The sequence below is a fragment of the Simochromis diagramma genome, unplaced genomic scaffold, assembly GCF_900408965.1.
Source record: "Simochromis diagramma unplaced genomic scaffold, fSimDia1.1 OVJJ01000474.1, whole genome shotgun sequence".
NCBI lineage: Eukaryota > Metazoa > Chordata > Actinopteri > Cichliformes > Cichlidae > Simochromis > Simochromis diagramma.
Window position 1 is genome coordinate 73325 of NW_024387298.1, and position 14018 is coordinate 87342.

The 14018-nt window shown below is 43.9% G+C and overlaps 1 protein-coding gene across 7 annotated transcripts in view; it reads right to left on the minus strand.

The window, feature by feature from the left end:
• LOC120716526 (BOLA class I histocompatibility antigen, alpha chain BL3-6-like) overlaps window positions 1-14018 on the minus strand; it is a 48284-nt gene that overhangs the window by 11777 nt on the left and 22489 nt on the right. For 4 of the 7 annotated variants that reach the window (XM_040004037.1, XM_040004039.1, XM_040004036.1 and 1 more), the window contains 5 exons: window positions 11832-12104; window positions 11349-11639; window positions 1481-1765; window positions 954-1073; window positions 438-467 (listed from right to left, as the gene is read on the minus strand). In XM_040004037.1, the coding sequence (XP_039859971.1) occupies window positions 438-467; window positions 954-1073; window positions 1481-1765; window positions 11349-11639; window positions 11832-12104 (999 nt within the window). Of the gene's footprint in view, window positions 1-437; window positions 468-856; window positions 860-953; window positions 1074-1480; window positions 1766-11348; window positions 11640-11831; window positions 12105-14018 lie in introns of those variants that run through there. The other 3 variants (XM_040004038.1, XR_005691970.1, XM_040004040.1) reach the window with 3 other exon arrangements.

Here is a 14018-nt window from a genome sequence, read left to right on the forward strand (position 1 = left end):
CTGCTCATTTAAAGGAGTCGCTCTTAAAGAGCTCACCACACTTTATTTCAAACTTCACCACCAGGTGGCAGCGTTTCACAGGAAGTGTCAGGAGCAGTTCCTCCAGTGTGGAAGCAGTAGATGCAGTATTTGGGATGTGAGCAGGTGCTGTGGTGGTTCAAACTCAGCTGGAGCCTCTCTGTGGGTTTGTGTTCTCCCACAGGTTAAACATGTGCTCGTTACATGAACTGCTGACCTACACTGACCACAGGGACCAACATGAGAGCAGAGCTCTCTGAAGGGACCGGAGTCACAGACTGTCTGTGATCCTGCAGGGACCAAACTGACAGACAGCTACTGTCCTGTTACTGTCAGATTAAAGGTGTTAATGGATGGACTCAGACTGACTCGAGTCTCCGAGCATCAAACTTTATAAGACAGCAAAATAAAGATGTTACCTTGGTTGTTGCTGGCTCCACGTCTGCGTCCTGTAAAGAGACGTAACACAGACTGTCAGTGATGATGGATGAACTCAGTGGTTTGTTCTACATGCAGATGTGTCTGAGTGGAGACGGTGGAGGAAACGAGCTGCACACTATCAGCAAACATCAATCATTTCTGTTCTGCACAGAAAAACTACATTTATGTCCCAGAGGGCTCAAAGTTATTGGATCAGAAGCTGCAGACAGGAAAGTCTGACATCATGTCACATGACTGTGACCTTTGACCCCCTCATGGAGTCCTAATAAAATACTAAGTGAAGTGTTTGAAGGCTGAAGGACTGGAGCAGCTGATATTCAACATTTCTTACATTCATTTCAATGATTTTCTTCATGTGTTTCAAATGTGATGATCAGTAACAGCTCCATGTCATCACTGTCTGAGACCAGGACAGTTTCATTTTTACAGGACACAAAGTCAAACATTTTAACTCCACTCAACAGTGATTACACACAACAGCACACTGGACTTACTAAGATACAAGATCAGACCCACAACAACAGCAACAGGAGCAACCACAGCCAAGGCTCCTGCGACTATGCCAGCGATCGGAGGTCCATGTCCTGGTTCAGGTTCTGCAAGGTCACCAATTTCTGAAACACAGACACAAGTTTCAGGTTGAGGGCACTGTCAGTTATTTGCTGCTGTTTGTTACTGAGATGTAGATTTGAAGCCACAGTCATGATGGAGTCAGTGATCTGACAGCAGTGATGTGGAGCAGCAGCAGGAGGTCAGTGAGAGGGGACGGCACTGAAACTGTTCATATCTGCAACTATTCAGTGATGCTCTGGAGGAGATCGCTCCTCTGCTTCTTCAGGGCTGCAGAGCTGGGCTACATGTGACATGCTAGCTTAGTTCTAGATGGACTGACATGGATCTGACCTCAGGACTGTGATCAGGACAGAATGATGCAGATCTGCTGGACACGGAGGAGCTCCAGGCTCTGACTGAAGAAACAGAGTTATGATCAACAACAGAGGCAATAAATAAAGTTTCTTACCCCAAGTCTTTGTAACATTCACACGGGTCGCCTCATGAACGACTTCACAGCTGAACTTTGACAGGTCAGACTTCAGAATCTCCACATGGTCTCGTCTCTGGAAGGTCTCATTGTTATTTGGAAGAACTCCTGAGGTCGTCAGGCCGTCGTCTGCAGTCAGAACACGTCCGTTCCTTCTGATCCTCATGATGATGTCTTTGGGGTAGAAGCCTGTGGCGTGGCAGGTCAGGATGAGGTTTGTCTCCACTTTGGCCTTCTTTGCAAACACAAACACCTCAGGTGGAGCTGGAAGCAGGAAATGGAAAACTGTGTCACCACATGTGGTAACTGTAACACTGATTTAATGAATTTATCTGTGACACATTAAAGAATGAACCAGCTGGTACTGGATGTCTTATATGAGCTGTAAGTATTAAAGCTTCGGTCACACAAGAGGAAAAATAGGTTGGTAACCTCCATGAAAACTGGCTGGGAGTCGGTCGCACTGCTTTTCTTCTTCATTCTTTGTTGGTCACTCTGTGAATAATGACGCGTCACCAAAGAAGAAAATATCTAATTGGCTGAGAAAAACTAAAAATGTGACTGGCTGAGTTTACCTCATTTTATTCTGAGAAGCTTGGAGGAGCAGCTTCCATAAAAGACAGACTTGTTTGTTTATGACGGTGGTTTAATCCTGTACTCTGACTCTGGTCTGCAGAGGTCTCACAGACTGTGTGGAACGAGCCGCAGATACTTCACCATAGAGCTTTCACACAGTGAGACCTGATCTGTTAAAGTCTGATTTCTAGTTTAAACCTCATTTTACAAACATGTCCACATGGATCACACAGGCTGCAAACATGCAGATGTTAAAGTGACACATTTATTGAAGGAATATTTGGTTAAATGTTGTGAGCATTTATTTTGGTTCCAATAAAACTGATATTTCTGCCAAACAAAGGACGTTACATACAGCTCATTTATACTTAATTTATAAAACTTTAAAAATAGAATCAGTTATTTTTTTATTGTTCTTTTTCATTCATCCATTTTTTTTTGCTTATCCTCCTCCAACTTCTCTTGGAAAACACCAAGGTGCTCCTAAGCCAGCCCAGATATATAATGTCTCTCCTGTCCTGGGTCTCCTCTGGACACCCACATCTCTGCTGATCTCACCTGGACCCACGACACCAACACCCTGGCAAAGAAGGCCCAGCAGTGGCTGCACCTCCACCTCAGGAGGTGCAACAGTTAAAAAATAGACTAGACAGCAATTTAAAACAAAACATTATTGATACTTTTTAATGTGAAATGTTGTCACACACTGACCTAAAAATTTCATGATTTTATAACTTTTAGAACTAAAACTACTCTACAGGCTCCACTAATAATGAATTTAAAAACACATTTTTTTCATGTCATACATACATTTCTTTTTGAGCTGCTGTTGTTCATAATTCACAAACTTGCTCAGCCAATCGATGCACTCGTTCTCCAGGTATCTCTTGGTGTCCTCTTTCAGCATCTGGACACCGTCCCACTTCATCTTAGTGAAAAGTGCCTCCGGAGTCGGAGCGACCCAGACTCCGTTTTTATCATCGAAGGACAGGAAGTCGTTTCCATCATAGTTGTACATGTGAACGCTTCGGACAAACCTGAGTGAGCCATTAGGCTGCGTCTCACCCTCACAGCCCACCATCCACTGAAGAACGTGAGGGGCTGAAACACAGGAGGGTGAAATAAATAAATAAATAAATGTTTACATAAACATCAGAGGAGAAAATATGATGAAGAACATGAATCAAAGCATAAAAACTTTTTAATTTAAACCAATAAGCAGGAATAATTTGTTTCTGAGTTGGAACTTCAAGCTCAAACATTCCTCTACAGACAGTTTAATTCAGTTCATTTCATGCTTTGTTATTGATCATTGATCAGTCAGATTTCATGGATTTTACCTGAGTTATCAAATCATTAAAACAGCAAAGACTTACTGCCTGAGTCATTCTGTCTCATTCGCTCCATCAGGATGCCGATGTTGACCTTGAACCACTGCTGCTTGCTCTTGCGGGACTGTGTGCCTCTTTCCCAGTAATCAGCAGGTAAACGCTCTCTCATCCACTCCTGTTTGGGAACCTTTGCCTGATGCTCGCTGTCAAAGTAGTCGATCATCCTGCCGTCCAGCAAACCCATGGCTGTGAACTGGTGGATGCCCGGGAGGCCGACAGGTTTGGAGAACGCCGTGTAGATGTAATGGAGGGAGTGAGTCTCTGAAAGTCACACAGGAGGAAATGTTTTTATCCCACACAGCTGAGAAGCTCCATGTGACTCATGTTCAGGATGAGCTCTGATCTTTGTACTGGGCAGGTATGTTTGCAGATGCATGGATCAGAAGCTCTGGCCCTTTGCTATTTCAGTCATGAACAATCAGTGAGCAGCAGTAAATAATCAGCTGTGTTATTTCTGTCACAGTTTGCAACTGAACGATTTTTCTGTTCTTGCTTCTTTCAAACTGTGCAGGTCAGAATAAATCAGGGATTTGGACCCAAACCTCCGTGTCCAACATCATAAAGACGTCTTTCTTTAAAGATTAAATCTGTAATGCAGTGATTTCAGTCTCAGCTAGAACCTTAGAAATGTAAACATCCAAATACACTGATAATAACTGCAGAGTTCTTCAAATTTTCTCTGAAAGGAAAAAAACATCGAACTATTTTCTTTAATTGTTAAAGAAAATAAAAAGTTTTGTTAACAAGTGTTTTTTACCCTCCCACCATCCCAAACTTTAACTCAACCTCAGCATTACTTTAAACTCAGAGCCTGGATCCTTTTTATTAAATGTTTCATTGTTTTTAATAGTTTTACATGTTGAGGTGAATTTGTGTCCCTGTGTTTGTAAATGGAGTCCAGGCTGGGAGGAGGACAGACGATTCATTTTGGTCACCTTCCTGTGTCTGTTGTCTTCACTTTGTTCATTAAAACAGAGAAACGTAGAATATTCCTGAACCATGAGGGAGGAACAGAGAAACACAGAGACCTTTAAAAAGCAGTGAGCGCTCTTCATCAGCACAGATGTGATCTGTGTTTGTCATTGTTGGAGTCAAATTGTTACATGTTGTCATTGTGTTACTTAAATTTGTAAGTCTTTTTCACACTATATGATCAATGACCCCTCCCCAGCCTGTTGCATGGTGCGGGAGGCTGTAGTGTTTTATTACAGGCACTTCCTGTGTGAGGGTTCTGCTTGCTTGTTTAGTAACTTCCTGCTTTATGACCCTTTGTGGGCAGGAGGTCACACAAACGCACCCCCAAACACAAACACTCACACTCACATGCACACACACACACGTGCTCACACGTGCACTTTCGATTTGAACCCGCCTCATGAACGTGTGTAAAAACACGTAAACTCACCGCTGTTTACCGTCAGTCCTGTCCCCACAAGGAGCAAAACTGCGATCACGAACATTTTAATCTAAATCAAGTCATCTTCTCCGGAATGAACGGAGATTTATTCCCCTCCATTGGACCGGCTTCACCCCTCCATGTCCGCTCCTCTCTGCTTCCTTGTTCTGAGTTGAGTGATGCGTTCAGGGGCCGCGCGTAAACTACAGACGCATTCAGGCCCACCTGTCTCCGTTTTTTCGTTTAACTGACAAAAAATAGACTTTACCTTTACTGCGCTTTAATACAGAAATGTTCAATATTCACAGGTGAGCGTGAAACTGAAAGCTAACCGAAGAAAGACGCAGGTGAGACTCTACATATATATAAAAAAGAAAACTCAGTAAGACCTGCCACAAAAGCTGCTGTGGGTTGTTGCAGTGTGTCTCACCCTCATTTTTAAGGATGTTTCATGAACAAATACTCATACACTCATACCGCATTAACACTTCAAATCTTAGCGAGTTAACGCAGCTCGCACCATGCGAGGGCTGCACGGGGGCAACGCGTCAACGCAGTTAGGTTGTTAATGCGTCAGCGCCGTGCAGCGCCTCGCATGTGGCAACCCATCTAAGCCAAAAATTGGCACTTTTCTAACCCGTTAGGTTAAGAAATGGCGTAATAAAAACGCCGTTTAATAATTTAAAATGCTGAAAAAAAACGGCGTTTGCCCCGACAGAACACCGTATATTACGCCAGAGACTGGCGCCTGCAACGCCCCTTCTGAGTGATGGAAAAAACGCCGTTTTCGTCTGTCTTTGAACGCCGCTTTTTATGTCACTCAGCAGAAAGCAGCGTTCAAAGACAGACGAAAACGGCGTTTTTTACGGTGTTTTGTCTCAGCTAGAGATGGTGTTTAAAACGCCATTTTGTTTAAATTATGCAGGGCACGCCCCATGGTTCCCTCATCCAGTTACTTTCAACACCTTTCACCCAATCAAAGAAGAAGTGCAGACCACACTAATGCATCACAGATTCACCTTGCTGCAAAGTGACTGCCTGTTTGGTACCAGTGCTTGTCACAGTATCGACTTGTATTTATTTATTAGTCCTTTATTTATCCAGGTAAAAAATCTCATTGAGATTAAAAATCTCATTTCCAAGAGAGACCTGGCATCATAGCAACAAAAGTCACATACCACATAGGTATATAACATTTAAAACAAATACAATATCCCATACAAACATGTGTAAAATATACAATAACAGATCAAATTAAGAGTACATTAAAAATTATAATCCCACTATGCACTTTGATGTGTTTAAAGCACGATCAAACAAACGAATGACAGAATGCTTTTTCTGAAACCTTAGCTGTGTCTGTTACGGTAGCTCGGCCCATTTCTTATTTTCCTCTTTACGTCTCTTAACCTTTAACTTACGTCTTGGCGATTAGATTGTGCCATCATGTTCTACCGTTTCGTGCTAGTTCTTTTTATTTTTCTCTGTTTTTTCTCTCCACTTTTTTCACCCATGTTTAGTGAACCAGTGCTCCTTTGTTTACGTTTGGGATCAGCTGTTAGCACTGCTCCCTGCAGCTGCGCTACTGGCAGACAGACCCGACATCCCCAGTGAGCTGAGGAGGAAGAGCCGGGGGTGATGTCACCTGAGAAGGAGATGTTACAGACCATCTCTCCCTTCTGTGATCATTGGAAATGTGAGATCGCTCCCTAATAAGATTGAGGAGCTAATGACCCGGTCACAGAGTGTTCTGACAAAACACCCTACCTAATAGTGGACGCCTATTATTTGATCCTACCCTGATCATGTGTGTGCAAAACAAGGTTAGTATTAAATGTATTACTTCTTTATTACAGTTGATACTTGTTTTCTTTAAGCTGTTGTCAATTTGTTAACTTTTCAAGCTAACATGCATTTTGTTTTTTAGCCTCTCTTATATATTTATTGGAGAATGACAAAATTCTACACTAATCTTCTTTTCAAATGACACAACTCAGATCTCTCTGCCATCCTCAAGTTTTCACAGATCTCTTTTTTAGGTTGTTAAACAGTTTGTAGAAAACAGCTGCTCTGTGTGCCGAACCACACAATTCTAAAAACTCCACCACTGTATTTGTGCTGTGAGTAAATTTTCCTTTGGTAATACAATCCCTCATTTGTAAATATTTCCAAAAATAATTTTCTCTTATCAGTTATTTTGGGTTATTTCAGCCAATGACATAAACACTCCCCCTGAGTAAAGATCACTTATCCCGTGTTTGCCTTTAACAAGCCATTCCTGCCAGCACACCGTTTCTGTACAGCAGTGTTGTTCCATAGCGAGGCGTAAGGTTGTCTTAAATGAGATGCTCCACACATCTTGTGCACCTCCACCCAGACAGCCTTAGAATACCCGAGCACGGGGTTATCATGAAAGTCTTGTCCATTAACAGCTGAGCCCTGTGAGAGAACATCCAAGGGTGTAAAAGGGCTCACTAGTTCCTGTTCGATCTTCATCCAGCTCAGCTCCGTCCGATCCTGTCCAGTGCTTGGCCAGTCTTGACATTTCAAAAGCTAAATTATACAACTTCACATTTGGGAGGGCCATTACTCCAATGTCTTTAGAGGCCCAGATGTTCTTTAAATTCACTCTTGGCTTCTTGTTATTCCACAAAACATCTTTAATTAGCTTCTCAAAATTGACTAAATATGTGTAAAGGAATTCTTACAGGTAACATCATGGAAACATAATTGAACTGCGGGGCCGCCATCATGTTAATCCCATTAATTTTACCCCATAATGTAAGATTTAATTTAGCCCATTTATCCAGATTTGTTTGTATCTTTAGGAGGAGAGGTCCCATCTTTGGAAGCATAATATCCTCCAGTCTGGGTTTAATATTATTCCTAAAGACTTCATACCTGAAGGTAAATACTTCAAAGTGAATGGAGTAATGGATCTAGAGTGACATGATGCTGATAGTGGCGTGCCCTCTGATTTGTACCAATTTATCTTGTAACCTGACAACCTTGAAAATGACTCGACGCATGTGAGCAGCGCCGGTAGAAATTAAATGTTATCATTAATACTGCTAAGATGCTGTCAGCATATAGAAATAACTTGCTCCCTGCCGCCTGCGTGAACACCTCTGATAGCCATGTTAGCTCGATTAGCTAAGATCAGTGGTTCCAGAAATATCGTGAAGAAGAGCGGGGACGAAGAACACCCCTGCCGGGTCCCACGACTGAGATGGAAAAACTCTGGCACCAATCTATTTGTCAAAACTGCTCAGCGGGACATTTTGTCGATAATCAGGTTCACTGGCAGCAGCTCAGTCACACGACTGAACAATGTGTATGTGTTAGTCCCTGTAGGGAGACGACTCCTCTGCATTTGACCCATTCACCCAGTGAAGCAGGGCAGCCACCAATGCAACGCCCGGGGAGCAGCGTGTAGGGACGGTGCCTTGCTCAACCTCAGGGCCCTTCAGTGGAGTTGAACCACCGACCCTCCGATCATGGGGCAACTACTCTACCTACTGGGCTGTCTCTGAACAACTGGGTATAAAAAGAGGCGGGGTTTCTCAGGAATTAAAGCTGGACAGATGTTCATCTGCACCAAAAATATCAGAATTATGTTCTTCAGTGTTAAATTATCTACAGGAAGTAATCCAAACGTGATCGTCATCGTTTTATTTTGAAATGAACAGTGTTGCTGTAACTGCTTCTACCTTCATGCTGTACGGTGGTTTAATCACTCACTTTGGTCACTGGAGGACTTTAAAACTGCTCAAAACTAAATAATTCTAAAAACTGTCATTGTTTGGATGCAGGAAGAAAAAGACTGAAGACAAATGAACGGATCCATCAGCAGCACCTGACGCTCGTCGCTCCAACATCGATAAAAACACTCATCACCTCATGATTCACACATTAAGTTCAGTTTATTATAAGAAACAACACAAAATACTTTTATTTTCTGGTCCTTCACATTACGACTGAAACACCTTTTAAACAGAAGCTGTAAATATGTCTGACAAATATGGCTGTCGTGCACTATAATGAAGAGGTTTCAGGATTGTGGCAGAATGACACTGAGTCATGCAGCTGATGTGTTGCTGATGTATAAAAACAGATTCCTGTTTCTTGACTTTTCGGAGCTTGCTGTCAAACACCGAGTGGATTTTTCTCTACATGAAAATCTTCTCATCTTTCATACATGAATCATTTCCTTCCAGCGGCTCTGAATCAAACTGCTGCTCTGAGGTTTCCAGGCTTTACTTTCTGAGCTCTTTCAAAGAACCCAGTTTACATGAAACTGCAGCAGCTTTGAAAGTTCGATTCACTTTTTTATTCTCACTGCTGCAAACATGTCAAACCTGATTTGACATGTTTGAGTAAAAACTCCAAGTTTAAACTGTAAAATGCAGCAAACGTGAGCCTCCTCTTAGTCTGCATGTTGGGACATGTGGTAAATACACTTGTTTTGGTAAATGTGGCTTCAGGGAGCCTTCGGGCGCTCCGACGGACGTTCTTGCAGACGTCAGAACATCAGCTGGACGGGCTCCAGCAGCGGTCTGCCTGAACCTGGGCCTCGGCTGTCGGAGTCATCGGCTGCAGGGATGAGCAGTGTTAGAGTATCACAGAGGTGCACGTGCTCTGGCCTCTTCTTCTGCTCTGACTTTTGCAAACCTGCATTGACTGTGTGTTTGCTGTGAGCATGACTCAGCACGAGGAGGCAGTCACATGACAAACAGCTGCATGGATGAGATCTGCTCACAGTGCAAACTGCTTACTCATTTCTCTTTATAAATAACTGAAATATTGACTCTATGAAAGACGAATGAAGCAGAAGATATAAGTGTGACGCACAGACAGCAGCACCTCACAGTAATCAGATTACCAGATGAAGGTTAGTGATTACATTTCCTCCTCGCTGACAGGAAACAGCAGCACACCTGTGAGGACTCATAGCTTCACACACAGCAACACTGACATTAACCTGCAAACACAACGGCCTCCGATCATCAGCTGACAGCCGCTAACAGGCCAGTGTTCACACCTGTGCTGAGGTGGGACAGAGTGACAGTTTGGTCCGACTGATGCTGAGAAAAAAGTTCATTCGCTCAGGATTCTCGTCCTGACGCGTTTATCCTGCTGCTCCAGCACAAACAGCAGCGTACCTGAGCTATGATCACGGTTCCTGCAGGTCAGCTGATCATGCTGATGATCGCACGAATCTAAAACTCACCTTTGCACAGATTTCCTGTGAAACTCTTCACAGCTGTGACAGTCACACCGTGGTCACATGACTGAACCAACCTGAGAGCCACGATTTCAACTATGAAGTGCTGACCTTAGTGCAAGAGCCTCGTATCAATAATGATAATAATAATAATCATCATATTTTTCATTAAAACTGTTTATGAGTTTCTCCAGGATGAATTTTAACACCCACAGTTTGATCCTGTGCAACCTTTAATAAACGATACTTACAGGAGACACCTGAGTCAGAGGCGGAGTCAGAGGCGGAGTCAGAGGAGCTTTGAGAGTCTGAAGGAAAGAAATTAATTCAGGTAAACTTGTGAGCTGAATATGTAAAAATAACAATATCATGATAAAAAATAATTAACATGACTTTCATATTTACGCATCACTGCACAGTTGAAAACACACAAACTTGAAAAACTTAAAAAAATAAATAAATTGCTGCACAACCAGTAAATTTTTAAGCCAATGTTCAGGAAAAGTATTTCCTGTTTAGAGTTCAGGTTGGACTTTTCCAGAGAAAATCTAAAGGAGCCGGCAGAGACCCTGTAGCAGACTGAAGGATGATCCACAGCAGACGTGCACACAGGAAACTCTCCACACTGTGGACCTAACTCTGGATTCACCCACTCAAATTCAGTTCAGTAACTGACTCTGAGTTCAAACATTGGCCTGAACAGAAAAGTGACTGTGGTCAGAAAACTAACGCTGCAGGGATCTGCTGCTCTCCAACACAACTTTAAACAAAGAAGAAAACTGTGACAAACCAAGAAAACAAAAATAAAATAAAGTTTCTCACCCCAAACTCTGGTAACGCTCACAGCAGATGCCTCATGAACGACTTCACAGCTGAGCGCAGACAGGTCAGACCTTAAAACCTCCACACGGTCTCTCCTCTGGAAGGTGTGGTCTTCATTGGGAAGAACTCCTGAGCTGATCAGGCCGTCGTCTGCAGTCAGGACGCTCTCATTCTTTTTCATCCTCAGGACGACGTCTGCTGGGTAGAAACCTGTGGCGAGGCAGGTCAGCACCACGTCTGCATCCACTCTGGAGGTCTTTGCATACAGGGACACCTCGGGTGGAGCTGGAGGAGGAAATGTAAAGAGGTGTGTATCTCCTCAGAACTGAAGGTTCTTGGATTTCTGAATGTTATTGAACCATAATCACACACTAAGCCTCCTCTATGAAGTCTAATAAGAATAAATATCAAAATACAGAAACTAGATGTCATACATACAGGTGTTTTGTGGCTGCTGTTGTTCATAACCCACAAACTTGCTCAGCCAATCGATGCACTCGTTCTCCAGGTATCCCTTGGTGTACTCTTTCAGCACCTGGACGCCGTCCCACTTCCTCTTGGTGGGTTCTGCCTCCGGAATCGGAGCGACCCAGACTCCGTTTTTATCATCGAAGGACAGGAAGTCGTTTCCATCGTAGGCGTACATGTCCACGCCTCGGACAAACCTGAGCGTGCCGTCAGGCTGCGTCTCACCCTCACAGCCGTGCATCCACTGAAGAACGTGGAGGTCTGGAAGCAGGAGGGTGAAATAAAGGAAGAACAAACAAAGGACAAGGAAATGAAGATTCAGAGGAGACGAGATGAGGAAGCAGGAACAACTTGTTCCTGACCTGAGGAACCTGATCTCAAATGGAAGCATTTTTCAATTAAAATGTTATTTTGTTGATGTCACGCAGGTCCTTCAGCTTTCGAGGGTCTGACCTGAGTCATTCTGTCTCATTCGCTCCATCAGGATGCCGATGTTGACCTTGAACCACTGCTGCTTGCTCTTGCGGGACTGTGTGCCTTTATCCCAGTAATCAGCAGGTAAACGCTCTCTCATCCACTCCTGTCTGGGAACTTTCACCTGATGCTCGCTGTCAAAGTAGTCGATCATCTTGTCGTCCAGCAAACCCATGGCTGTGAACTGGTGGATGCCCGGGAGGCCGACAGGTTTGGAGAGCGCCGTGTAGATGTAGGTGAGGGAGTGAGTCTCTGAAAGTCACACAGGAGGAAATGTTTTTATTCCAGCCAGCTGAGAAAAACCATCTGAATATTTCCATCCACTATTGTTACGATCCAATGTTGTCAGTGTTTTGTTTTAGGCGTGACTGTTATGTGTTTCTTGCTTTACTTTGAAAGTCTGTCTTATCTCAGTTTGTTCAGTTTACGCTTCCTTGTCTCGTCAGTTCTGATTTGCCCCAGCTGTGTTTCCCTCCTGTTGTCCATTCCCTGATTGCTCCCTCTAAGTATTTAAGCCCTGTGTTTCAGTTTGTCATGGTCGCGATCTTCCCCCCCGGTTGTAAATAGTTTGGTGTTTTGATGTAAATAGCTGTCGATACTTTCGTTTTGGGATTTTTTTTGTGGAGACCCGTAGTAGTTTTTTTGTTTTGTTTTTTTTCCCTTATTTTTATTTTCCCTGTGTTGCACGCCGGTTGCCTAGGCCGGGGTGTAACATAATGGGGGCTCATCCGGGATTCGCTGGAGGGTCCGAGGGACCGCTTCAGCCTCCGTCTGTCTTCGCTGGAGGGTCCGAGGACCGCTTCAGCCGTCCGTCTGTCTTCGCTGGAGGGTCCGAGGGACCGCTTCAGCATTCGGTCTGTCTCCGCTGGAGGGTCCGAGGGACCGCTTCAGTTTTCGTCTGTCTTCGCTGGAGGGTCCGAGGACCGCTTCAGCCTCCGTCTGTCTTCGCTGGAGGGTCCGAGGGACCGCTCCAGCCTTCGTCCGTCTTCGCTGGAGGGTCCGAGGGACCGCTCCAGCCTTCCGTTTCCACTGGAGGATCCGAGGGGCCCGTCCAGCCATCAGCGTCGCCTGCAGAACAGCAGCCGGTGCCGTATGCGCTGGGCATGAATCAAACATTCTCTTTGGGGTTACATGTTTTAAATGTTTGATTTTTGGGTGGGGGGAACTGTTACGATTCGGTGTTGTCAGTGTTTTGTTTTAGGCGTGACTGTTATGTGTTTCCTGCTTTACTTTGAAAGTCTGTCTTATCTCAGTGTGTTCAGTTTACGCTTCCTTGTCTCGTCAGTTCTGATTTGCCCCAGCTGTTTTTCCCTCCTGTTGTCCATTCCCTGATTGCTCCCTCTATGTATTTAAGCCCTGTGTTTCAGTTTGTCAGGTCGCGATCTTCCCCCCCCCGGTTGTAAATAGTTTGGTGTTTTGATGTAAATAGCTGTCAATACTTTCGTTTTGGGATTTTCTTGTGGAGACCCATAGTAGTTTTTTTGTTTTGTTTTTTTTCCCTTATTTTTATTTTCCCTGTGTTGCCGGGGTGTAACACTATGAATCAGGAAGCTTTGCTCTTTGGTATTTTTGTCAGTCCCTGATAAACAATGATTACATCCATTCAGTTTTTCTGTCTCTTTAAACCTCTGTGTGCTACATTTGTTAAAGAGCAGCTGCTCTGGAGGACATTAACTTAACTAAGGTCCACCTGTTAAAAACCACACAGTTAAAACATACAGTTACAAAATGAGCTAATCAGATCTCTCACACTCCATCGCAATGATTTACAAAGTTATTATCCAAAAATATGGACGATGGTGGACAAGTGAAAGTCAGAAGGATCCATCATCCATCCATCATCCATCCATCCATCCATCATCCATCCATCATCCATCCATCATCCATCCATCCATCATCCATCCATCCATCCATCATCCATCCATCCATCCATCCATCATCCATCCATCATCCATCCATCCATCATCCATCCATCATCCATCCATCCATCCATCATCCATCCATCCATCCATCATCCATCCATCCATCCATCATCCATCCATCCATCCATCCATCATCCATCCATCATCCATCCATCATCCATCCATCCATCCATCATCCATCCATCCATCCATCCATCATCCATCCATCCATCATCCATCCATCATCCATCATGCATCATCCATC